At 38.9% G+C, this 26,436-nt stretch overlaps 1 protein-coding gene across 1 annotated transcript in view; it reads right to left on the minus strand.

Annotated features, from left to right (window-relative positions):
- LOC112141550 (RAS guanyl-releasing protein 2) overlaps positions 1-26,436 on the minus strand; it is a 47,360-nt gene that overhangs the window by 7,342 nt on the left and 13,582 nt on the right. The window contains exons 2-13 of the mRNA XM_024264708.2: positions 25,677-25,799; positions 25,349-25,451; positions 25,196-25,252; positions 24,507-24,638; positions 24,112-24,262; positions 22,216-22,389; positions 17,787-17,903; positions 17,232-17,513; positions 11,009-11,083; positions 10,415-10,537; positions 6,271-6,386; positions 4,576-4,717 (exon numbers count right to left, since the gene is read on the minus strand). Of these exons, the coding sequence (XP_024120476.1) occupies positions 4,576-4,717; positions 6,271-6,386; positions 10,415-10,537; positions 11,009-11,083; positions 17,232-17,513; positions 17,787-17,903; positions 22,216-22,389; positions 24,112-24,262; positions 24,507-24,638; positions 25,196-25,252; positions 25,349-25,451; positions 25,677-25,746 (1,542 nt within the window). The 5' untranslated portion in view covers positions 25,747-25,799. The remainder of the gene's footprint in view (positions 1-4,575; positions 4,718-6,270; positions 6,387-10,414; positions 10,538-11,008; positions 11,084-17,231; positions 17,514-17,786; positions 17,904-22,215; positions 22,390-24,111; positions 24,263-24,506; positions 24,639-25,195; positions 25,253-25,348; positions 25,452-25,676; positions 25,800-26,436) is intronic.

A 26,436-nucleotide genomic window follows, 5' to 3' on the forward strand; every position in this document is an offset into this window, starting at 1 on the left:
TATATGACTTTCTTTCAAAATAAAAGACTTCCTGTCCCAAACAGGAACCTTCAAGTGAAGCAAATATATTTGTTATAGGGTAACCAAACAGGAAGTTGGAGGCTGACTCCACCCACAGCCGAAATGTGAAAATCCAGTCAAAGGGGTGGGGCTTCTAAAACTTACATGGGTTGACAATTAACTAAATTTAACTCGAGTATAATTTAATTTTAATTTGTCAAAAATTTGGCAACAGACAGAACTTTTAAAGCCCCATTTATAGAGGTCAATAAATAAAAACGTTGATTTAAAGTTTGGTCACTCTTTAACAACACGAGACAAAAGTGACGTTTTCTCTTGTTACACTTCAGATTTTCATTTTCGTGAGCCGTTGTCCTTTTTTCTCCTTTCTACTGCTGTTAACAGGAGCATAAACATGAAACATGGTTGGTTAATGATCTAGTAAAAAAGCATGTGAAGAATGCACAAAAGTTAGCAACGCTTACTTTCGAAAATTACTATTATTTTATTTGTCTTTAGCCAGAGAGCCACTGTGGAGGTTGTAGACCCCTGGTCTGAACAAAGGGATGATGGGTAATGAGCACACGCTTTAAGAGATGAATTTCTAATGAACTCCTGCCGCTCTGCAGAAACTATGTCCTAGAAAAACGACACAATTAAAAAAAAAAAATAGTCTAAAAACAACATTGTCATATTAAAAGAAACAAAAATGACTCTGGGAACGCTTTTACAATAGATTAAACGACGATCAGAGTGGGAATTCAAGCGAAAAACAAAATTGTTAAAATGTTTGAGCTGATTAAAAAGGGTAAAATATAAAGAAATGAGCATAAAAAAATTATCAAAGGAAGACAATAATGAGCCAAAATGTGCCATCTCCAAACAAAAAGTATGAGTTGTTTTTGAGAATGAACCTAAACAAGAAGGAGCTTCATCAAATTACAGTAAATCAAAGAACAAAAACACTGGAGCTCTGGTATCAAAGGGTTAAACCTTAGTGGGGTTTTCATTGCAACCGTTTAGTTCTTTTATTTATCTTTGCCCTAAAGTTTTTTTTTCTTTCATTACAAGAGTAAGACACTGTACTGTCAACAGCTTTTGTATATTTGTATTTGGATGAAAACGGGGGAGGGGGGGTCAAAGAGGCATTTAGTGGGGCGGGGGGGCAGTAGAGATCAAGCAGGACAGAAGGAGCGCAATGGCAGCGGGGGGCAACAATGACATGAAAGAGCCGGAGCTGGAGATCACAAACAGGACATCTAAGGGACGCAGAACATATCCTGACCTCTTCACACATACACACACACACACACACATGCAGAGGGTAAACAACAAAGAGAAGAACACAACTGTCACACAGCTCTGCCTCAGACCGCTCACCGTCAGAAAAATGAAACATCTAAAATGTAAAATTTAACAGGAAAATGCATCTGTGACTATTTTCTGATCTCTAAATGTTGTATTTTAACCTAAAAATTTGTTCAACTTTTTTTTTGTTTACTTACTAAGGGTTTCTGTATTTGTTTGTGTATTTTAGCTAATATTTTAATTAGGGCCTGACGTCAATTAAAAAAATTAACTAATTAATCGCAAATCTAGAAAAAAAATAACAACTAATTGCTGTCTAACGTAGCGAGCTAACCCACAGAATCCCCACTTAAGCTAATGTGAGCAAACACAGGTGGGTCTACCACAGAAACTGTGGACAAACCCATTCGGGCCCCACATTTTGTGCCACCTTTAAACCACATGGGGCCACTTTACCCTGCTGGCTGGGACCGCATGGAGCAGCAGTCCTTTGCTTAGCCTCAAGGGGGCAGGCTTCTACGGCAGGCATTCAAACACTTCATAGGGTGTTATCCATTATATATTAAAGTCTGTGGAATTATCCCACTTATCATTATTTATAAAAGAAATACATATTCAGTTTTTAGTACTTTATTCTTGTTATTTTTCTGTTTTGATCACTTTTTCACTAAAAGTAACTGATCTGTGGTCAAGTTGTCAAGGTAACAACAAAACGTCGCTGAGCCTCGACTGCAGCAGCAAATAAAAGTGATATTTAAATGCTTTGTCCAGACAATGAAGGCAAAAGTTGTTTTAAGCAGCCTGCGCAGTGATACAGAACAGTGACCCGAAACTTTTTTATTTGATTTTTTAGGTCAGCAGGTTTATTCCTTATGGCTGTACGTCAACATCTTTGTTTTCTTGGAGTAATACTGCAGACGTAAAAGTCTTTAGAGTTCTGCTTCTCTTACTGTTGATTTGTTTTGTACTCACAATTTACACTTGTAGGTTAAAACTTTTTTTTTTTTTTTTACTATGTTAACACTTGATAAATTCATACATTTTAGACGATACAAATGAAGGAAAATGTTTCTCTCTGGCCTATTTTTGCTCAAAAACTCAAAAGTGTGATTAATTTGATCTTTTTTTTTAATTGGCAATTAAAAATAAATGTCTTAAATGTACAGTTCTGTGATTGATTTCATTATATAATTATTTTCAGAAAATAAGTGACCAGCAAATACTGTAACAAAAAAAAAAATGTTTCACAATTCATTGCGATTCATTTTTCTCTGATTGGCGATTAATTAGTTACTTTTTTAAATTGAATCCCAGCCCTTCTTTCTACTATTTCTATAATTTTATTCAATGACTTTAAAGAATTTTTAACACAATTTGATAGAAGGCTCTACATACAAATAATGGTGCAAATGAACGCACACTGAAATCTGAACCAGTTCAACTTTGACCAAAACTCAGATTTGATAGTGATGGAGTTTTGACTCATGGATGTGCCAACCGTTTGAAAACTGATCATGAAGGAGAATTCAATAATTGTAGTTTGCGCCTGACTGGAATTCTATGACACCAAATCTTTCATTTTTTTAGAATAGAGCTGTGAAAGAAAAAGCCTTAAACAAAATTCAACAGATTTGACAGTCCAGTTCATGCTCAAAGTCCATTGTTGGTCAGTGTGTCCTTGAACGCACTGAACAAATCTGGTGTGAACATAGCATCAGTTATATATTTAAAGTTTTCTGTAATTTCTGGCAGTTTTAGGGATTTTGTGTGTTTGTTAACGTTTATTTTTATCAAGTCATCTTTTCGTCCATCATATTCTGTGGTCAACAGGTGATCCATAACAAGCGCCGCTGCTTTCTAATGAACAGCAGCACCTGCAGCACACATCATCAGCTCTCTCTCAGACCCTTTTCTTTCATTCTTTTAATCACAAACAGACAGGATCAAATTGGCTCCGTGTGGTTTTTCTGTCAGGCGTGGAAATCCTGCCGAAGAAGTCCTGAAGATTTCTCTATAATGGGGAAAGTCTTGAGACTTCAGCTGAATTTATGCGACAGAAACCATGAAATGAGGAACATCCGTATGATGTGCTGATTTAGAAAGAGATCCATATTAATTAGAAAATATGAATAATAATGGAGAGGAAACCATTTCTTTGGTCCTGCAGGAACAAATGAACCTAACGTTTGAGTTTGCAGCCAGGAGTGGAGAACAACATGGTAACCTGATGATGAGCAAACAGGGTTTACTGTAGACCAGGAGTGTCACACTCAATCACACAGGAGCCAAAATCCAAAACACACCTCAGGTCACGGGACGAACAGAATTAACATTTATTGAACACTCTAGAACTACATTTTTAAAAGTTTAAACCATAACTTAATTATGAACTAGATATATAACATTACCTGTGATAATGCTAGTGAGACTGCTGTAAGCTGAAGTTGTTAGCTGAAAATGCTGAAATTGATAATTAAAAAGACTGAAGCTGATAGCTGAAAATGCAGAAGTTGATAGTCAGCTAAAATATTAGCTAAATGGCAAATTAGTGTAAAAAAAAATTAGTGTAAAAACACTTTTTTTTTTTTTTTTTATAGTGTTCAATAAATGTTTATCCTGTTCGGCCCGTGACCTAAGGTGTGTTTTGGATTTTGGCCCCTGTGTGATTGAGTTTGACACCCCTGCTGCAGAGGGATTCCTCACCAACATACCTTTGTGAGCGCTCTGCAGGCTGAATTCAAGCAGAGAAATGTACGTGAAGCCACCTCAGAGTCTCTGGCTCCGTCCTCAAGCTGACTCACTAAACATCAGATGTCTCCTCGGGGTGTTGTTCAGGGCGAGAGGACGCACTCCCACGTACAAGCACAGAGCCAACACTGCTCCAGATGAGAGCCATCATTTCATCCAATTACCTTCCTCCCATATTTCCCCGAACGCAGCTTCAGCAGCGCGCGGCTACTACCCGGAGTAATTGGCTTTGGCCTGATCTGACACTGAGAAACCTCTGAGAGATGATCAATCATGGCTGTCTGGGAAAATAATGAGGAGTTTTGTGGCTGAGGAATGGCGTGATGAGTGCAGATGATTTTTGACCTTTTGAAACAAACTCTGACTCCTGCTTTTCCGCAGAGAATGATACTTTTGATGAAAGACAATGAAAGAATCTTCCTGCAGACTGCACATTTCATCCATCTGTCTGTCATTATAAAGGAACGGTACGTCAGACACACGGGAGAAAAAAGGCAACAAAGGTTTGTGTTCACTCACAAAGCCAGCGCAGTGCTCGCAGAATGTGGGCTTCACATAGGTGGTTTCTGTGAACGTGTGAATGAAACCCATCTTGCAGTTGAGCAGAGAGCTGGCCTTCATGAAGTAGTCGATCATCTCTTCCCTGCTGATCTTCCCGTCTCTGTGGGAGGAAAAAAAGGGTCAGACAGAAAGCTGTGGGATCAAATCGGGATCAGCTTAAAGCACATGTGTCAAAGTCCAGGCCCGGGGGCCGGATCCGGCCCTCTGGGTAAATTTATCCGGCCCTCCACATCATTTTATTTTATTGTTATTAATGTCCTGATTTTATCTTGTACTCATTTCTAACTTTTATAATTTTGACAAAATATATTTTTATGGAGAGTAAAATATTGAAAGTTATTTAAGGTTTAAGTTGATTTATTCTGGAATAATATTCCTGCCTTTTTATTATTCATAATTATGCTAAAAAGTTACGGTTATAAAGTTTAAAAAATTTGGCATTCTTCTAGATTTTTGGACTATTTTGGTATTTACTAAGATTTTTTAGGCAGTTTTGGAGTTTAGCTAATATTTCAGCTACAGGCTAGCAGTTTTGGCTATCCTAAGTTTTTTTTTTTTTTTTTAAGGCTAAATTGGCATTTAACTAATATTTTAGTTGGGTACCACCTTTAGCATTTTCAGATATCACCTTCAACATTTTTAGCTATTTTTCTGCATCTTCAGCTATCAGCTTAAAAAAACAAAACAAAAACAAACAAAAAACAACAACAAAAAACACGCAAGTGGTTAAAAATGTCTTTTGTATCTGAAAACAAAATCTCCACAAACAGAAGGATTCATCGTGTCGCTCTCTATAGTATTTTCCTTATCATATATTACTCTCTACTTTGAACCTATGTACACTGGTGATGGGAGGAGTGTGGGTTTGGTTGTACAGCATAGTAGAACACTACGAAAAAGTGCGTTCTACTATCAGCATAGTAGAATGCACTTTGGAGTTTAACTACTATTTCAGCTACATGTTAGCTGTTTTGGCTAATTTAGGCTTTTTCAGTTTTTTGGGGGGCTGTTTTGGAGTTAAGCTAATACTTTCACACTAGCTGTTTTTGCTAATTTATTTATTTTCAGTTTTTTAGGATATTTTAAAGCTTAGGTACTTTTTTAACAGCATGCTAGCTCTTTTGACTAACCTAAAGTTTTTTTGTTTGTTTTTTTTATGCTAATTTAGCACTTAGCTAATATTTTAGCTGGTTATCAATTTCAGCATCTTCAGCTATCAGCACTAGCATTTTCAGCGGCTAAATTCAGCTTACAGCATTCACACTGCAAAAAACATTTTGAGAGCAAAACAAAAAGTTTGCAAACACAATGTTTTTTGAAAGCATAAAAACAGTTTGCAAATGCAACAAATTAATTTAAAGCAAGAAAAAAGTTTGCCAATGCAAAATAATTTTTGAAAGCAAAAATTATTTTTGAAAGCACAAAAAAGTTTGCAAATTCAAAAAATGTTTTGAAAACAAAAAAAGTTGGCAAGCGCAAAAATATTTATTTAAAGCAAATATTAAATATTTTCATTTGCAACTTAACACCTTACATTTTGTTTGCAGTTTAGAAAATGTTGACCTTGAAACTGTGACATTTGCTTGCAACATGGTGGCACAAAAATCCCTCCGTATTAAATAAATTCCTGGTGCAGACGGAGCCGGTACTCACTGGTTCTTGTCCAGTTCCCCAAACTTGCTCAGGTACGGAAAGTTGTTCCTGATCGCTTCAAATTCATCCCTGGAGATGTGACCATCACCGTCGGTGTCGAAGTTCTTGAAGACCGACTGCAGGCAGAGGAGATGCTCGTCTGTCAGACTGCTCATCACACATGGTTTCAGGGAGTCAAACAACAAGACAACAGGTCACAGTATGAGACCACTTCAGCATGTCTGACAAGTTATGGGTTAATGGCTGCATCATTTAATGGAACTTTGCTTTTAAAGCTTTCTTTAGGGTTATTTCAAAAGCAAAAATCTGGCTAAACAAACTGCTGCCATTTTCACATTACTGTAGAAAAGAGAATTTGGAGATCTTAATTATATCTCAAAACTAGAAATTAATTTGAGTGGAGCAGTCGTGTGTGTGCGTAGCATTAATCATAGTCTGATTGAAATTACAGAGACTTTCTTTCTCTTCCTTCATAAGACTGAACAAAACAACTTTAAGTTTGTGCCGCTGTGTGAAATACAGTGTTAAAACTTGGAAATCGTTTAAGTTTCTGCCGCTGGACGAGCAGCGTTAAAACTTGAGAATTATTGAAGCTGAGCTGATTTCTGCAGAATCAGAACAGTTTGCATGTATTGGCAAAACTCATTGAGGGCGCTTGTTATTTTGAAAAGCTCTGGAAAGATTAGAAGAAATTCAGCGTATTCCTGTTTTTTGGAAATCTATGCCGAAAGTTCAGATTGCTCTGCCTGCATGTTCCAGAAGAACAAGACTGACTTTCAACATCCTGTGGTGCAGATTCATCCGGCCTCGTCTCCTTGTCTTCTCCAGACTCTTTCACGTCTATCACAGGTGCTCAGGGTGAACCTGCTCTCTGTGAAAAGTACAGGGCGCCAGTGGCGGACTTCCCAATTCTGGTGTTCTTGAGCAAATGCCAGTGGAGCTCCACGGTGCTGGGCAGTGAGCACAGGGCCCACTACAGGACGTGGGGCCCTCAGGCCACCTTCATGAAGTCTGTTCCTGATTGTTTGTGTAGAGACATTCACACCAGTGGCCCTCTGGAGGTCATTCTGTAGGGCACGAGCAGTGCTCAGCCTGTTCCTCCTTGCACAAAGGAGCAGGTATGGGTCCTGCTGAGGGGTTGAGGACCTTCTACGGTCCTGTCCAGCTCTCCCAGAATAACCACCAGTCTCCTGAAATCTCCTCCATGTTCTGGAGATTGTGCTGGGAGACACATTAAACCTTCTTACTGCAGCACGTGTGGATGTGCCATCCTGGAGAAGTTGGACAACCTGTTCAACTTCTGTAGGGTTAAGGAATCTCCTCATACTGCCAGTAGAGATAATTATCAAGCCAAAATCAGCACGAGTGGAAAACCAGCCAAAAAAGATCAAGAGGAGAAACTTGAAATGACCTCCACATGTAACACCAGTCCTGTTTGGAGGGTTTTCTAATTGTTGCCACTGAAGTGCACCTGTTGTTAATTCATGAACACCAATACAGCTGAAATTGATTAACGAGGCCCTCAGCTGGTTAACCAACAAGAAGATTATCAGACAGGTTTAATTCAATTCATGACAGGCCCAATAAAAAAAGTGTTCCTTTAATTTTGGTGAGCAGTGTATAAAGGCCTATATTTAATCACCATTTAAACGTTGGGTTTTGCAGTCTTTGTAAATAATTGTGATTGGGAAAGATCGATTTAGTCAATGGCTCCTTGATGCCCGCTAGTGGTTTGTAGTGGACATTACAGTAGCCATTTATCAACACAGGCTAAGCTAGGTGTGCCAGCTAATGCCAATAGCTGCTGTAACAGCTAATGCTAAGAGCTAAAGCTCAAGCTAATGCTACAAGCTAAGGCTAACAGCTATTGCTCTTAGCTAAGGAAAGAAATACATTTGAGGTCATCCTGATAACCACTACTTTGGCTAATCACACTTTGATCTTCCTGGGAGCTATATTTTTCACTAACAAAGGACAATTAGGTGAAAATAAGTTTCCCCATGAAACCATTTGATTTGGTAATTGAGCCATTCTTATTTAGGTTCAGGTTCAAAACCTTGGTGCTTCTGAACTTGAAACCAAACTTTCTGACCTAGAGGATGAGATCACGATCAGCCCACCAAAATATGAGGCGTTCAACAAAACACTTGTAGCCTAGTTGTTTGCTCACAGCATGACTCAAAAGCGCTCACATCTTGTTGAACCTAGCATTGAGTAAATTTGACACGTTCGCAGAAAATGTCTCTCACAAAGGAAGAGAGTACATTTTTGCAGCACCAGCTTAAAATTGCTCAAAGACGAATCTGAGGTTTGTGTCAACGAGTTGACTGAACAGGCAACTGAGCTAAACACAAAATGGCTAACTAAAGGGCAGAGATGAAGGACTTGGAATCCCAGGTCCAGGCTGGTCAGCAAGACCTGACAACAATGCATCTTCAGCTTACGGAGTCTAGAGAAACCCACAAGGTATCCCAAATAGCACTTCACTGTGTTGAATAGGATGCAAATGAGTTGCAACAGGAAAATGCTAATTCGACCAGACAGTTAAGTATCCAGAATAACAGATCCGGCTGATGCAAGAGCATTTAGCCGACACCACAACCAGACTTGCCGCCTCTAACCAACGATGTGAACATCTGTCTGTTAAGACCCTTTTGGGTCAGACATTTTCAGCCGACCCATTCACCTTTCAGAGAAGAAAAGGGGGGTACACAGGCTGAAAGAGGAGCTCACAGTAGGCCACCTTCACCAGCTCCACCTTTTAATCCTTCTTACCATCATGATCTGATTCCAGGGCGGACCCAGGTCCACTAAGTTCATAATAGAGCAAATTAACCTCTTCATCGTAGTCCCTCTGATCGAGTATTAGACAAAATTTCTCGCAATCTTACCAGATTTAAACCGACCCCTGGTGGTTCAAATGATATTCGTGCATACCTGGATGACATTGAGTTCTTCCTCAAGACATATTCAGATGCCACCATTCAGAATGGGATTTATCTTATCAAACTCACTTTAAGTCGTGAGGTAATTTGATTAATCGATCGGCAACCAGAGGGCACCAGACGTGATTGGTCATTTCTGTCACAAGCCTTTGAGAGGGAATTCTCAGACTACACCACGCCGTCAGGCTTAATGGTCCCAATGTCAGTAAAGCAAGGTAGGCACGAGCCTCCTCAGCATTACTACTACCGGCTTTTACAAGCATACTTTGAGACTCTGAATGAACCAGGAATGGAGGAGGACTTGAACTTTAAATCTCTCTTCCTTCAGAACCTCCATCCTGGTACCAGTCATCATTCAGGAGTCTTTGCAAACCCCCATACAGCGAATATCAATTATCTGTATGAACTTGCTGCTTTGGGTTTCCAGAAACAAAAGCAGACCAATCCAAAATTTGTCAAGACTACAGTTTTGGTTACTGCCACAGCAGAGCTATCGACCATGGAACTTGAAGGTGCACCAAACCACAGGTTAGTTGGACCTAGTTTCACCATGACTTTTCTTCCCAAAACCAAAAAGGACCCAATTGGGTTCCATCAAAGAAACCCAACTGCAATGAGCCATGGAGATCCTGGTCTAGGAGTGAAATTAAACAGAACGAACTAAATTCAGAGGAGAAATCTAAAAGCAATTGGCACAGAAGCAAACCTCAGCCAAATCGATCTCATAAAACCTCAACCTATGATAAGTATAGCGACTGTGGAAGGCGATCCCAAAATAGGTTCGATGGCCAGTCCACTGACCCACTGTGGGATTTCCCTGAAGAAAGAAATTCCACAGAGAATTTCAACAAAAATAAATTCCAGCCTAAATCAGAGAACAAAGGCGAAGTTTCTGGGTTTAAACCAAATGGAAATTGAGGAGATCAAACGTTTGCTAAGAGACTTAGCTCAAAACCATAAGCAGAAGGAACCAGATGTGCTGAACCTCTTCTAGAATCCATCTGAGTTTGAACATGATGACATGATCATGTGGTCAAACGAATGCACCATCTTTCTAATTGTAGAATGTAAATGAATAAAAACATTACTTTCAGTCAAAGACATGATAAGAAAACACTATTTTCTTGTCCGAATTCCCCCCTCCCCCCAAAGCACAGACACGGGAGCCGGGTGGGGGATGGGGGCGTGCAGACACCCACCTCCACCATCTTCTCGATGTGTTTCTTGATGATGGTTGGGTCGGCGTTGGGCTTCACTGACACGGCCCACTCATCGATCACAGTGGGGGTGGGTTCAGGGGCGGGGGCCGGGCTGGAGTTTTGCTACGGAGTAAATTAGGAAAACACACAATAATGAAGGCATATCCTTAAAACTCTGTTGGCTCAATCTGCTCTCATTGAAACTCATTTGCTACTTTAAATGAAGCAACTGCAAAACATGATTATTAAAGTAATGCTTTGAATTAGTTTAGGAGTAAAATAAATATATGTATATTCCTATTCATGTTTAAATTACTTCAGTAGTTTTTGTTGTAGTTGTTTGAGGCAAGGATTAAATTTATAGTAGAATTTTTTTAGTTTATTTAAATAAATCTGCCAGTGGGGTCGTGAATTTTGGATTATTTCTAAGGGACTTTTTTTTGCAGTGAAGACGAAATGAGTTTGATATGAGAAAACTGAATCTTTTTAAAAGGAAGTCATTCTTCTGGGTCAGCTTTTGAAAAATCCCCAGTGATTAGACCCCATTGTGACGAGTTCCTGCAGGACACAGCAAGTCCAGGTCAGTGCACTCACCGCTGTCTTACGGGGTTCTCTCTGCAGAGACATCTGGTAAATCTCCTCCTCTGTGTGGTACTGATCCAGGGAAACCTGCACAGACAACCAGACCATCTCAAAGTTTTATGGGAACAGTCATTCTCAGCCTGTAGTTTTTCATTCCAGCTTGTGTTGACTAGCAGCTTAGATGTGGACTCTGTGGTTTTCTTGCCGTTATGTACATTTTGCGCATTGTCCGCGTGAGTGATTTAGTCTTTAATGATCCATACGTGATGTACATAATTCATTAGTGTTTCTTGCGTTTGTTTTTCATCGATGTCGAGTGTTTCGGACAACAAGTCTTTACTTAAATTTGGTTTCGAGCTGTTCAAAATTTTTGGTCAGTTGAGAATTACGCAGTTAATAGTTACTTATGTGATTTATACCCAGTGATTACATAATTCTTACACAATCCTGTCTGATTTTTGTTAGGTTTATACGTAAATTTGCAGTTTTCCACAACTGTTCCACGTATGTCTAACAGATTTTTCACACATAAAGCATCAATCTATAACTTTATTATGTATGTGGCCCACACATCACATTACAATTACGTAATTGATGCACTAATCACTAATGAATTGCCTACAAACAGCACAATAATCACGCACGGTTCATTTTTTGCATATTGCGTGACAGGTATATAAATCTCTCACCCCTCCTGGGCTGGTTCACCAGGCGTGGATACGATTCTAGATGAAATGCGCCTTTAGACACGTTTGTGACTCCGAATGCGTCTCTGGACACGGATGAGACTGGATGCGATGCGACTCTGGATGCAATGTGACTCAAGACACGATCGCATCTCTGAAAGCGGTGCAACTCTGGATGTGATGTGACTGTGGTTGCTGATGCAACTCTAGATGCGTTGCATCTCTAGACACGCATGCGTCTCTGGATACGAACGCAACTCTGGACGCAGACACGACTCTGGACGCTGATGCAAATCTGGATGCAATTTGAATCTGGATGAGATGCGACTCTGGACACAAATGCAATGGAAATCTGAATGCGAATGTGTCACTGCATGGTTGTGGTGCAAATCTAGACGCAGATGTGAATCTGGTTGTGATGCGACTCTGGTTGCCGATGCAACTCTGAATGCGCTGCAACTCTAGACACGAATGCGTCTCTGGACGCGGTTGAGACTCTGGATGTGATGAAGCGCGGGTTTAAGCGTTCTTTGCATGGTTTATTTATACTCCTGCGGTTTTTAACGTGGTTCATTTGTGATAAGTCTGTGAAAATTTCATGTAAAGAGCAAAACTTTTCTAACTTTTTCCATGTATATTCACATCTGAACAAATGTCATCTGTACAATGCACAATAGGTACACAGTGGCTGTGTGACACAGTCTAAAGTAACAAGTAAAATGTAACAGTTTTGTGAGTTTACTCTTCTGTTACTAAAAGCAGGAGCTGAAAGATAAAGCCTCGTTTTTGTCACTGTGTGCTATTTTAGAAGAGGGTTTCACAGTATTATGTGTTGGCGTTGCATCACATGTTGCTCCAGAGCAGAACAGATGACAAAGTTGGTAAGTTCTTTCAAAGTCTCCCAGTCTGTTAGAAGATATGACAGAAGAAGATTTCAGGTTTGAACTTTTAGTTCAGGTTCTGTGTGACCTCTGCCTCTGAAAAGCTCACATGAGGGTCGATAAACCACGTCTGTTTCATCTCTTTACAGCAACAATTTAAACTACATGCATTATATATGTATTTTTGTTCATTTTCAGCTTAAAACGTGTGGTTTCTCCAGCAATTTAAAGTCTTTTTAAGAGTAATGAATAATAGATCTGATCCTGCATCCAGGCAGGAGGGCTGGAATCCCTCCTTCATCACCTGACCCCAGCTGCAGGGTCACTTGAGACAAGTTCATTAAGCAACAGCAGCCGGAAGAAGATAAAAGCCAAACAAACCGGTAAATAAGGTTTGAGTGTCAGCTCATTGTTCCAAAAGCCTTTTCCTCTAAGGACCTCTTCAGAACTTAAAGACGTTTTATGTTCATGGAAAATCAGCAGCAGAAGTTCCAAATTGTTTTCAAACTTAGTACTTCATGAGAGCAAAGACCTTCAGAATCTGCAGACACTCGAATGTCAAGCTGTGTTTTGCTCTTAAAGAACTCAAGTCGTTTTCATTCTAATCATTGCACCTTTTAAAATATTTATCATTAATTATTAACCTATCATTTAATCTTCTACTTTTATGTATTTTCATTCGTTTTTGTATCTCCGTCTAACATAGAATTACCTTTGGGTTACTAATTTAGCATTTCATAGATTATTTAGTTACTATCTCCAGTAGAAAGCATCCGCAGAGCTTTTTTCATTTACTTCTGTGAGTAAAAGCAAACTAAAAAGCTTATTTTGTCCTCACAGAGACAATCAGAATCTATTTTATTCATGTTGGAAATCAACATCCTCATAGTTTAGGTTTGTCAAAAAGACTTGTTCTTGTTTGGGTCCTTTAAAGTTCCACTCTGATCATTTTCTGATTTATTGTCAGTGTTCCCTTTGATCTTATAACTATGAAAACGCTGTTTTTAGCCAATGATTGTAACAGCACTTCTTGCTTGTGATTCACAACTATTTAAATTTAATTTAAGCTTAATTTTCCTACTAAATGTCGTGCCACAAGAACATGTTAAAAACATGATTCTCATCAGAGCGGGACTTTAAAGGATAATGGGAATGCATTCTACAGGCTCATGAAACAGCAGCGTGGGTTTTCCTTTTCCCATTTTTTTCCTCTTTCATTGAATTGAATCCATTCACGAGTCAGGATGAAAGGCTTTTCTTTTTGTTTGGCCTTTGGTTTAATTCTTCTGTCTTCATAAAGTAAAAGTTAGTATCTGCCTCGCTGTGGAGGCCCGGCGAGTCATCCAGTTTGCACATCTGAAGGGGTAAATATTAAACATGAAGTAGACTGAACCAACCTGTTTGACTTTGCCTTCTGTTTTTCTGACTTTTTGAGGGATTTATCGATTTCCTCTCCATCTTATCATGTCATCCAAGCGGGAGTTAAGCTCGATCAGTTCCAGCTAGCTACCGCATAATTGAGTATTGACTGCCAGCAGACTTTCCTGGTGGCTCTCAGACTCGAAAACCTGTTGAAAACCTGCTGTATTGTTTCTCCTAGGGGGAAAATCAAAAGGAAGTCCGGCTGAAATCTCACGCCGGCAGAGGCCCGGCTGCGTAATTGATCTCCTGGGATTGTTTAAGCTCTGCTTCTCCAGTTCAGGAAACACATAAAATACCGACACAGGAGGTGAAAGAGTCGAGACAGCTCAGCTTTCATGCTGACGATAAAAATAATTACCTCTATTTGCATTTTGTTTGTTGTAAAACTTCCTCCTACAAGTGATCTACATGTTAAATGTTGGTGACCCCCAGAATGATTTAGGAGGTGCACTGCTGTCATATTAAAAGGTGACAAGAGTACAAGTGTTTAAATGTTTCTCTCCTTCCAAAGCGGCTTGACAGAAACCCTTTAGTCCTTAAGCTCAGAACTGACGAGAGCTTTCCAATTTAAAGTTCCTCCGCTGGAACTGATTAAATCCCTGCAAGCTCCTCTCATCTCCTTTGACTCAGCTTTTTTTTTTTTTTTTTTATACGGGGAACATAATCCTCGTCTGACTTCCACGCCATCTGGAATGTGCACGCCACTGAGCGTGCACATTCATCTCTGCCTTGATCTCCAGAGCTCACCTTCAGCTTTGTTCTGACGCTGCGTTCCATAAGGGAGAGTTTGAGTTCCTGAAGAAGACATCGTAGCCTTCACAGAAACACAGCTCTATCACGCAGCAGACAATGAGACTCATCAAACCGTCAAACGGACGACGATTAGTCTGGCTTCAACCAGGGTGTAATCATGCTGCTTCTTTCAAACATCTCTCAAACTGACAGGTGAAGATCATGGCTAAAACATGTGGGCTCTGCTGTGTTAACATGCTTACAAATCCATACATTCAAGGAAAAATCTCTGAAAAAAGATCACAAGACCATTTGTGGAGAGATGACTCCTCTGCTAAATAAAACCATGTTCATTTGTTCTTAGTAATGGATTACATTTTTGTGTCACCTTCTTGTTTTTAAAAGAATGAGATATGGAAGGTTACTATTATTTAAAAGTGATTTCAAAGTCAGATTTAACTCTCAGTTACCAATTCCACCTACAATCTGATTATGCAATTTGAAAATGATTTGGGAATTCACACTTCAATTCAATATTTCAAATTGTTTTTGGTACCAAACCTCAGATGTAAATGTATTTTGTATTATAGTATTGGTCATTCGTTCTGAAAATGCATTTTGTAATTTAATATTCAATATAAAAAAATGACATTTCAATTCTGTATTTCATTTAAATTCATTTCAAATCAATGTTAAAAAATACTGTATTTTAATGTTGTTTTTGTGTCAAAATTAAAAACAAAAATGTTATAGATTTAGAAAAAAGTTGAATGTTTTTGACAAAGTTCAAAACTTATGACAATAAAGGCCTAAAATTATAAGAGAAAAAGTCATAATTTTGCAAAAATAAACTTATAGAATTATAGTCAAAATCAAAGTATAATGTGAATGGAGACTTACAACAGTATTTTTGAAAAATGACTTTTCCTTGTTAAATTATGACTTTCTTTTTATAATTTAACAACTTTATTATCATGAAATCACGACTTCTTAATCACAAATTTACAACCTTTTTCTTGTGAATTTACAACTTTTTTGTAAAATTGTGACTTTTTCCTCATAATTTTTTAATTTTTTTTGTAAAAAATACAGCATTTTATTGCAGATGCAAGACTTTATTCTATTCTATTTCATGATTTTATTCTAGTAAAATTATTAACTTTTTACAGCATAAATTTAGGACACTTTTTTATTGTAAATTCACTTCATTCTCATGAAATTTTGTTTTTTTTTCTCTGAATTTTTTCATCTTTATTCTCATAAAATTTCAACATTGTTTACATATTTTTATGACTTTAAAGTTTTAAATTTGTGACTTTTTTTCTCATCATTTCATTATTTTTTCCTCACAAAATTCCCCCTTTTCTATCATAAATTTAAGACTTTATGCTTGTAAATTTACATCTTTATTCTCATAAAAATATTGTTTTTATCTCATAAATTACAACGTATTCATCATAAATGTACAACTTTTTTCTTGTAAAATTATGAATCTTTTCTCAAAATCTCATGATTTTTTTTCTCTTAAAATTATGCCTTTTTATCATAAATTTAAGAATTTATTGCTGTAAATTTACAACTTTATTCTTATTAAATTATGATTTTTTTCTTATAAGATTTACGACTTTTTCTCTTAATTTTTAATCTTTATTCTCATAAAATTACAACTTTTTTTACATCATTTTACAAATTAGTTCTTTTAAAAAATTTACTTTTTTTTCTCCTAATTTCATGATTTTATTCTCATAAAATTACGCTTTTTTATCATAAGACTTTATTGTTGTAAATGTACAACTTTATTCTCAAAAAATTCAACTTTCTCATAAAATTAAGAATTTTTACTCACAAATGTTCCCTTCTATGTACATAATATTAGAACATTTTTTCTCATAAATGTTTCTATTTATTTATTATTTACAGTGGCCCTAAAAGTTTGTTGTATTTTTTAACCCAAAAGCAAACTAAAATTGTTTTTGTTTTGGTTTTTTTTGGTTGTTTGGCGTTTTCTTCTGAATTTTGACACAAAAACCTAATAGCAAGTTAAAACGCGATTGATTTTAAGTTACTTAAAAAAAATAAATATCATACTTTATTATTGAGTTTTAAACGGCATATTGCATTTTTCTAATTTGATAATGGAATTTTCACTCAAGAATTGAACAGTAATTTGAATTACAGCTTAAAAACTTCTTTAGGTGTTGCTGGGCAGATTATCAGATGTAATCTGACACGATTTCTGAATATAAATCATTTAACTTTAGGATAAAAACTTTTGTGACTGTGCTGCCTGGTTGTGTTTTGGCTTGGTGTGACAGATTCCTCCCAGCTGGCGTCGGCACCATGTGATCCAATCGCAGCAGAAGGAGCTCAGAAAGAGGTTCTCGTCCTCGCCACCATTTCGCCACCTGCTCGATTTCCCCAGAGCTCGATCAGGGATCGCAAACTCTCAGCGTGATTCCAGAGGCTGAATTCAGAGACTCTACGACACAAACAGCCTCCAGCTGCTGGACTCACAGTCAGCAGGTTCAGCAGGTCCGTGTTGGCGTCGATGTTCGGCGGCGTGTTCTGGATGAGCGCCAGCTCCTGAAGGATGGTGTACAGCTGCTGGGCTTTGGCCAGGTTGACCCGAGTCTTGTCTTTGTCCGCCCAGTCTGGCAGTGCCACGTGCACGGCTATCAGATCCTTCAGGTGCACTCCCAGGATGGGGAATCGGAATCCTGAGCACTCCGAGAAACGCTTGCGGTACTGACTGTAGTTCCCACATGATGTGACCAGTTCAGTTAAGTTGTTGAACACCTAGAAGTGAGGAGAAATCACAGCATGTAAACCAAAAACAGAGTGAAGCTCTTCCCCAGATGGACTTACATAACTGGAGAGACACTGTAACTCCCCCCAAATGTTAACTTTTTAGACTCAAAGACGCAGTTCTAAAACTGCACAGTGTGGGAGTGATGGGCACAGATGAGCAGCTTGGCAGAGATGTGGACTTCCGAATCAAGACTCGAGCGGCAGCTAAGTGCATCGACATGCAGGATTTCTGAAATAGATCAGGGATGGCAGAGCGGGCACCTTGTTGGTCTCTGCGCTGATGTGAGCCTGGGTGTCTTTGAGGCGAGAGATGGAGCTGTTGCTGAGGCCGCCCACCACCGCCATCAGAGTGTTGAAGTTCTGCAACTGCAGCAGCTTCTGTCAATGCGAGAGAGAGAAGACACACTCACTCCCATTTGTGCGTGGTAATTCTTGATTTGTAAATCATATAATACGTTTTGTGCATAAGTGAGAAAATGGCAAAATTAAAAAAAATACAAAATTCAATTTACACATGCACAAATTAAAATTACAACAGTTTGAAACTAATTACACACAAATCTTTAAGAATTGCACACAAATCGCTTTTTACACACTCAAAACATCAGTTATATGGAGTGATTTTTATGCCACCATATTGCAAACAAAAGTCACAGTTTTCAAAAAGTTGCAACAAAATGTAAAGTATTGTAAACAAAGTATTTAATGTTTGCTTTGAAAAACTTTTTTTTTTTTTGTTTTTGTTTTTGCTTGCAAAAAATATTTTTGCTTTTGCAAACCTTTTTTTCTTAAAGAAAAATGCCTTGCGAATCAACGTTTTTAGATGCGTAGTGCCTCATCTCGCTTTCATCTTTGGCTTAATTTCAACTTTTTATCTCAGCGTTACGTTTTTGCCTGCTGATTGGTCTGGATTTTATCCATTCTATCCATTTAGGTGTCTCTGCCTCGCGCTGCGATGCTAGGGTACCGAGACAGACTTTGGACTTTCTATCGGCGCTGCTGGATCGGAACTCTACAGTCATCCATTCTGATCTGTTTCTTTTTGAGCAGAACTCAGAAGGAGCAACAAAGCTCAAATATTCAACAGAGTTCTGGATTTATTCATGTTAGTGTAGCGACCAGCGAGTTTAAAATGTCTGCAGCAGAAAGAGAACGTTTCAGCGTCGTCTCCATGCAGCCGGACGTTACATTATGATTAAGATTTGTATGAATGATCGATAGTTTTTCATGAATGAAATGTTGAAATATTAAGAGAAAGTCGCATTTTTTCATGAATATTGCTCCTCCTGTAATGTGAATATTGTATTTAGTATTGTTTCTAATTTCATAGTTTTTGTACTTATGCACATAATGTTTTATATGAGTTACAAATCAAGAATTACACAAATTCATAGTTATGCATAAATCAAGAATACACACAAATCAGGAATTACACGCGTGAGACTTATTTCTCTCCATAGAGGAGTGGTTAAATGTACATGACTGTCAAACTCTTAGCAGACAGGAGGATGCTGGTGGAGTTTCAGAATGTACAACAGCGTTGTGTAGTTTTCATTTTCTCTCCTTTTTGGTTCAAACTTTCCTCAGTGAATGGCGCTCCGCGGGGCGTCCTGCTGCCCTTTAGCCTGCTGGCATCCCCCTGAAAATCAATGGGGTCGCAGCTGTGTGGGAGGGCCACCACGGGGGGCTATTTGATCCAGCTCAAACACCCTTTACAATCAATGTGTAGAGCACTGTGAAAGGCAAAGCCCCCGTTTGTAAGGTTTGCTGTCAATGAGTCTTGGGAAAGTTTTGGACGTTGGGACGTTTTGGATGCGTAGAAAAGTCATCCAGTACATCCGTGGATGACTGGAAGTTTACCGTTTTCCCAAAGGCACAAACGAAGACGGCAAGAAGTGAAGAAGTTTGAGTTGTGGAAGCGTGTTGATTGAAAACGACAGTTGGCAGTGAAGACACACGAGGCGTTGGTAAAGTGCAGCCTGTAGGAAGCTGTGACGGGACACAACCAGGACACCCGGGGGGAAGATTTAGAAATGTCAAGTCCTCACACACCGCCATCTGTGCCGCCTTTAAACACATGACCTAAACTCACTCTGCTGTAAGTCAGTGTCCCGACATAACGAGGGTCAAGTTTGAAAAAGAAAAGCTTTCCTCCACATAAATCAATTATTGGGCTGAACTGTTATATTACATCTGACCTTTAAGAAATGGAAACATCGTCTGTTCTGAATATTTCTTCTTTTCATAAACACACTAACATAAGTCCACACATGTTCATGTCAGTCAGAAGAATCAAATACTGGTTTTATTTATCAAATCTTAAAGGTAAAATAGAGAAAGTCTTTACAAACATTTCCTTTAAAATTTATTTAATCAAAAGAAAAACATGTTTGCTTTAAAGTAGTGAACTTGAAACTTAAAATCAGATCTCCTCCTGCTGTTTTCATCTCTTGGAATAGAAACAAATAACTTCTGTAAACTCTCAGACATCTCTCTGTTTGTAACTTTAGGGATACCTAATAAAGTTTCAACGTCTTCACTTGACAAATGAAGCATTTATATGATCCCTATAACTTTGTTTTTGCAGTAAATGTAATGATATATAATTGGTTTTAAATGTATCACCCCACACTTCAACACAGAATGTAAAAAAAGAGTAATAAAACTGAACAATGTAACTTTCTCAGCATGTCAAAGGATTCGTTCCTTAACAATATTCAAAACAAGCAACTTTTCTTTTAATAGTTTATTTATATGATGTAATCTGGTATATGAGGCTTCCAAGATTAATTTAAACCCAGATACTTTTTAACTTTTACCTGAAATTTTGAAAAAAGCCTTTTAAGCTTCATACCTTTAGATTAATTCAGGTGATCAGGGTTTGAGAAACCGAAAAACACCAACATAGAGCTGAATACAATATTTAAAACTCTGTAAGAGGTTCCTCTGATTACCAAAGGTTTCACTTTGGCTTAGAACTCCTGTCATGAATCGGTCGCCTAAATCCCCCTTGGCCATCAGGATCCATCACCTGGGGTTCTAGTCCTTCCTGGGTCTCCACACTACACTACCCATCAGCCCCTGCTGTCACTCTCAGAAGCCCCACAGCTGTTTTGTATCTACAATCACTCCCAGAAGTATTTAGTCAGTAGCGAAGTCTTGTTTGTGCCTCTCTGCCTGGATCACTGACCTGATCTCATCACTGAGCTGATCTCATACTGACCTGATCTCATTCTAACCTGATCTGATCCTGAACTGATCTTCTGTTTCATCTAACCCTGCATTGTCTGCCGCCTGCCCCGACCCTGGCCTGGACCCTGACCACTCTGGTTGTTCTCTGATGCTCTCAGGCTCCTCATGATTGACCTCTGCCTGACCCCGATTTAGCTTTGTGGACCTTTAGCTGTGCTTGGATCCAGCCGCCGCCCGTTTGTGATAACTCCACTACGTGTAGAAGCGACTGCTTTATTCAGTTACACTCAGAGACATTGGGCTCAGTCAGGAAAAAAATAGCATCATCTGCATAGAAACGATTGAGAACTTTTCTTTTTTGGGAAACATTTATAAAGTAAACCACATCAGACCAGTACCCACTTTCCTAAACATTTCAGACCCAACTGAGTTTTTTTAAATTCAATCTCAACATCTAATATTTTAATTGGCTAACATTAGTATATTTTTAAAGAAAAAGATGAGCATTTTAGAGGCAGCAGCGGCTGTAGAGAGCTAGAAATCCAACATTAAACTAACAGACGTGCTGCTCGGATGGTGGGACTGCTCAGAACTCTGCAGTTCATCTTATCCGGAGGGAACTTGTCTGTCAAACAGCTTCAAAGGCAATTCACTCAAAACCACAAAGGCTGTTGTGTTGCCACCGGCACAAATGTCAAAGCAAATTAACACTCACGATTTCCCAGCAGTGGTTTTGTATAATTCAAGCGGTGGAGGCAGAGTTTGGATGATCAGTTCTTGTGTTCTGGTGAGGAGAGCAGCAGGCAGAAATCTGGATTCATGCAGCATAAAGACGACTAACTGAAGAATTAAAGACATCTGCACTGCAGTGTCACAGCTGTTACAAGTGGAAGTGATTGTTGTCAATGAGTGTTAAATTCTTCAAGACATCTGCTGGTCTCCTCTGACCGGAGCCCCCCCAGGTTTAAAATCACTGATGGATTCTGACAGGAAGATGTGAGGAAATCCACTGGGACACAAGTGAATAAAACAGGGGGTCAAACTCAATCGCACAAAAGGCCGAAATCCAAAACAGGATAAACATTTACTGAACACACTAAACGTTGATTATCAAGAGTCATTTATTAAATGTAAAGAAGGTGTCACGTTAAATGCTCCTCAATAGTTAATGTGTGATGTTTGTCTGCATGTGTCCACTGTGCACCCCGAACCCCACGACCGTCCCAAAGCTCCACAGACCTGTGCACCCTGAACCCCTCGACCGTCCCAAAGCTCCACAGACCTGTGGACCCCGAACCCCACGACCGTCCCAAAGCTCCACAGACCTGTGCACCCCGAACCCCTCGACCGTCCCAAAGCTCCACAGACCTGTGGACCCCTGAACCCCTCGACCGTCCCAAAGCTCCACAGACCTGTGCACCCCGAACCCCTCGACCGTCCCAAAGCTCCACAGACCTGTGCACCCCAAACCCCTCGACCGTCCCAAAGCTCCACAGACCTGTGCCACTCTGATGAAATGGGAAATGACAGCGGCCCTCTGTGGCGCTGTGGGCTTGCTGAGCACCATGAGCTGTATCCACTGCGAAACGCTGTTGAAGAGCGTGATGAAGCGCTCCAGGATAGGGTTGTCCACGGTGCAGCCATGCATCACAAAGCTGTGGTAGTCCTGAAACTGTAAGGACAAGGCGTAAATATAGACATGCTGTACTGAGATTACAACACAACCGGCATGGTAACATACACACGAATACATTAAATCTACTCTATGTTTTAAATATATTTATATTAATCTGATCCAGTTCACATACTGTAAAATGTATCAGTGAAATAATGAGATTGTTAATAGCATACAGTGTTGCATGAATTCTCAAACGGAGAAAATGTAACTAAAACGTTCAGATCATTAACATTGTAAACAGTTTGGCCACTAGGTGGCTACATCAGTACACTTTTTCAAAAAGAATAAGCAAAGTATGAGCAAAAAAATGTGTTTTAGACCAAAAACGGTTACTGTCAAAAGTATTTCCTTAAAAGAGTTTTTAAAATTCCTGTCTGTGAGTTTATAAAGATGCTCATTTAGTTGGCAATGTATGTTTAGGTCGGCCGAGCGTTAGCTTTAGCCGTCCTATGGAACGTTCCATTAAACTTTAGCATCAAACTAGCGCACTTTAGCTTTATGCGCTAGATCGATCTCTACTTTAATGAATAGATTATTGATCTATTATAAATATCCAAAAAGTGTGAAAAAAGACAATTTGGTCAGAATTCTTTCTGTTTTGGTCTTTCAAACTTACTCTGATTGTTGTGCAAAAAGGACAAAGTGGTCACGTGGCTTAAATTTTTTTTAACAAAAATCAGATTTCAGCCAAAAATCCCCCAAAATTAAAAATGTAAATTTGGTAAAATTTCTTTCTGTTTGGACTTTAAAATGACTTTTTACCAAGATTGTTGATCAAAAATGACAAAGTGGTCACGTGACCAAAATCTGATTCCAGCCAAAAATCCAAAAAGTGTAAAAAATGTAAATTTGGTCAAAATTCTGTTTTGACTTTAAAACTTACGTTTAAAAACTTGGATCGATTGAAATAGATTAACTGATTTCATCAACCCAGCCCCACTATTGAGGCATATTTGTATTTATTACAACTAAAATCAAATTGTTGTTGATAACAGTTTATTTCTGAATTTGCAGCAACATACACCTTCAGCAAAAACCTGTCTGACTTCTCCAAGAAATGGCTTCAGTTCTGTCACAATACCAGAGAAGCCACAGTTCATTTTGGACAGTTCTCATTTCTTTTGTCCTGTTTCTCTGCGCTCTTATCTTGGTCTCTGTCTGGTTCTGGTTTCCATCCGCAGCCTTTAAGCCTGAATTAGGGGGTACTTTGGTTCTCTGCCCCCACAGCTGCCACTTAAGGACTCCTGCTCCACTTTCTACCACTTAGTGGAGACCACAATTGAATAAATTACCCTTCTGCCTGTTGCATTTTCAAAAAAAAAAAAACTCTATAATGCAGATTCTTCCTCTATTGATAATTGCTTTATATATGCCTGAAGTGCCGCCATAATGAACTGCACACAATCATAAAGGCAAACAAAACATGCAGAAATATAAGTAAATTGCTTCACCATTTTTGGCAAAAAGCTTCAGCATCTTCAGTGAACACTTTCAGCAAAAAACATTCACACTTGCATTATCACAGTTCATGCAACTTTTCTAGTTTAAATTGCTTTCTTTCTGAGCCTGAATTTTTCCTCACTTTCTATAACAAATTACACAAAAACAAAACTCTGCTATTGCTTAGCAACTACAGTGACCCTGCGACCTGTGAGCCACAACCGGCTCATTTCCTGAACCCTGTGCAGATAAGAGTCGTGCTGCACTCAGACTGACCAGGATCTTGCAGAAGGATTTATACTCCAGGTAGGTCAGATGCTCGGCCAGCTCGCAGGAGTCGAGGTGGTCGAACAGCAGGGACATCTTCCTCTTCTTGGACACAGACGGGACACGCTGAGTCACTTGACGTTTCCATTTATAGGACGGCCTGAAAGGGTCAAAACAAGTTTTCTCTTTCTGTAGAAAACCATAGAATGTAAAAGTTGCACCAAGAAACTACAATGATTGAATGCTTTAACACCTCCATCGTCAAAAATTAGCCTGAGCAACTAAAAGGTCAATTTAAAATGCTTTTAATGAACTCCTCTGCAAAACCTCAACAAAGCAGCGAAACCAGAACTCTAACGGTCTCAGACATGGAATAGGTCAATGCCACACAGCAGCTCACTCACACACTGTCCAGATCAATGAGTTGACTCTGACTCTCATTGCCTTTGGTGGTCAGGAGGCCTTTATAGTCTTTGATCTGGTCTGCCAGCTCCGGGTTCAGATTGAACTCTGCGGGAAACTCAGAAATCCAGTACCTGGAAGAAAGGCCAGAGGGAGAGAGAGCGGCGGATGACGACACGTCCCCTCCATCAAAATAAGTCTGACTTCCTCGGATAACCACTGACTTTATTCTAAAATTAAACCCATAAATCACAGAACACTAGGGCTGGGTATCCATAATCATTTCCAAAATCGTTTTCATTCACCAGAGCCTGGATAGATTCGATTCACGATTTTTTTGTTAAATTTTGTAATCATTGTTCTGCCTCTCCTGGAGGGTGTTTCAGTTTGGCCACTAGGTGGCGATCATGCTATAGCACTACACCTAATTCACCAAGAATGAGCGAAAACAGGGCTTTAGATCACTAATGGTTACTTTAGAAATGATATTTTTTTTATAAAATTTTGAAAATTAATGTTGTTTACATCGACCAAGCGTTCCCATTCCCATTAGCAATCTGAATCTCTACTTTTATGGATCGATTATTGATCTATTAACCTTAAATCGATTCAAATTGATTTTATCAACCCAGCCCTACAGAACACAACAAAGAAAATCAAAACGAAGAGGGGACAGATCCACAGCTATTACTTGATGAGGTGGCAGATCTTGGTGCGGCGCTCCAAAGAGCAGCTCTCCTCTTGAGATCTGATTCCCAGGTCAAGGTGTGCTTTGGTTTGGTCGGTCGGTGAGATGATGGCTCTTAAACGAGATCAGCTATAATACCAGATGATGAAAGGATACTTGAGCACCAGTTTTTTAGCCATTTCAGTGGAGGGGATGTACCAGGGGTGCATCATGAGGAACATGCGGACCAAAGAGTCCTCCTTTAAAATGCCCTTGTCATCTAGAAACAGGTAGCAGAGGGGGGTTAACCCTTTAACACCGGAGCTCCAATGTTTATGTTCTTTGATTTACTGTAAGTTTTCAACCAATAACATGATCATTCAAGTAGATTGAATGATCATGTTACAGCTGAAAAGTCACAGTATATTAAAGATTTTGTGTTTGAGTGTTTTCAGGTTAGACAAAACTCTCGGAATTTGATTTTATAAACACTGAAATGACAAACCAAAGGCTTCAATGCAGGCTTCCACCAGCTCGTCCACCGAGGCCGACTGTTCTGATGTGGTCGTCTCCATTCTCACCTCCCGGCGTCCCTTGTTTCTGTCTCAGAGGATTGATTCTGCACTTCCTGGAGACAAAAGGAGGAAAAATGAAAGAATAAATAAGCAGAATAATATACTAACATGGATGCTGTGTACGTTTCATTTCCTGCTTAATGATTCCTCAATAATTATTGCTGCATCCATTATTATTATCATTTAAATTAATGAATAAATAGAAACACTTAAATAAGTGTTAGACCACAAACAGCACAAAAACACATTTTTGTGTTCTTTGTCGTGTTTTCTCAAGAAAAAGATTGCATTTTTGGGATTACTGCAGATAGATTTGGTAATTTCAAACCTATTTTTAAGCATTCCTCTCCTAATTTTTGCAAATTTGGTCTCAAGACAAAAAAATGTGATCATAAACAACATAATAGTTTGTTTGTGTCCAAAGCTGTTTTGTTTTTATAATTAGCCCTCAATCAGCAAATGTTTTGATGTAACATATGTGAGAGTATGTTAACGCCTTGAAATACTGTATATATGTTTTATCAAATATATGTTTTGGAATTTTTCAAAAGAGTAATTTTAAGCTTTTATCTAGTTTTTTTTCCCCTGTTTTTTTACTTTTTACTGATCCAAAAATGATCCGAACAGAGACCCTAAAATCGTGACACGATCCGAACTGTGAATTTTGTGATGCGATTCACCCCCACCTCT

This window comes from Oryzias melastigma, unplaced genomic scaffold, assembly GCF_002922805.2.
Source record: "Oryzias melastigma strain HK-1 unplaced genomic scaffold, ASM292280v2 sc00346, whole genome shotgun sequence".
NCBI classification, from domain to species: domain Eukaryota; kingdom Metazoa; phylum Chordata; class Actinopteri; order Beloniformes; family Adrianichthyidae; genus Oryzias; species Oryzias melastigma.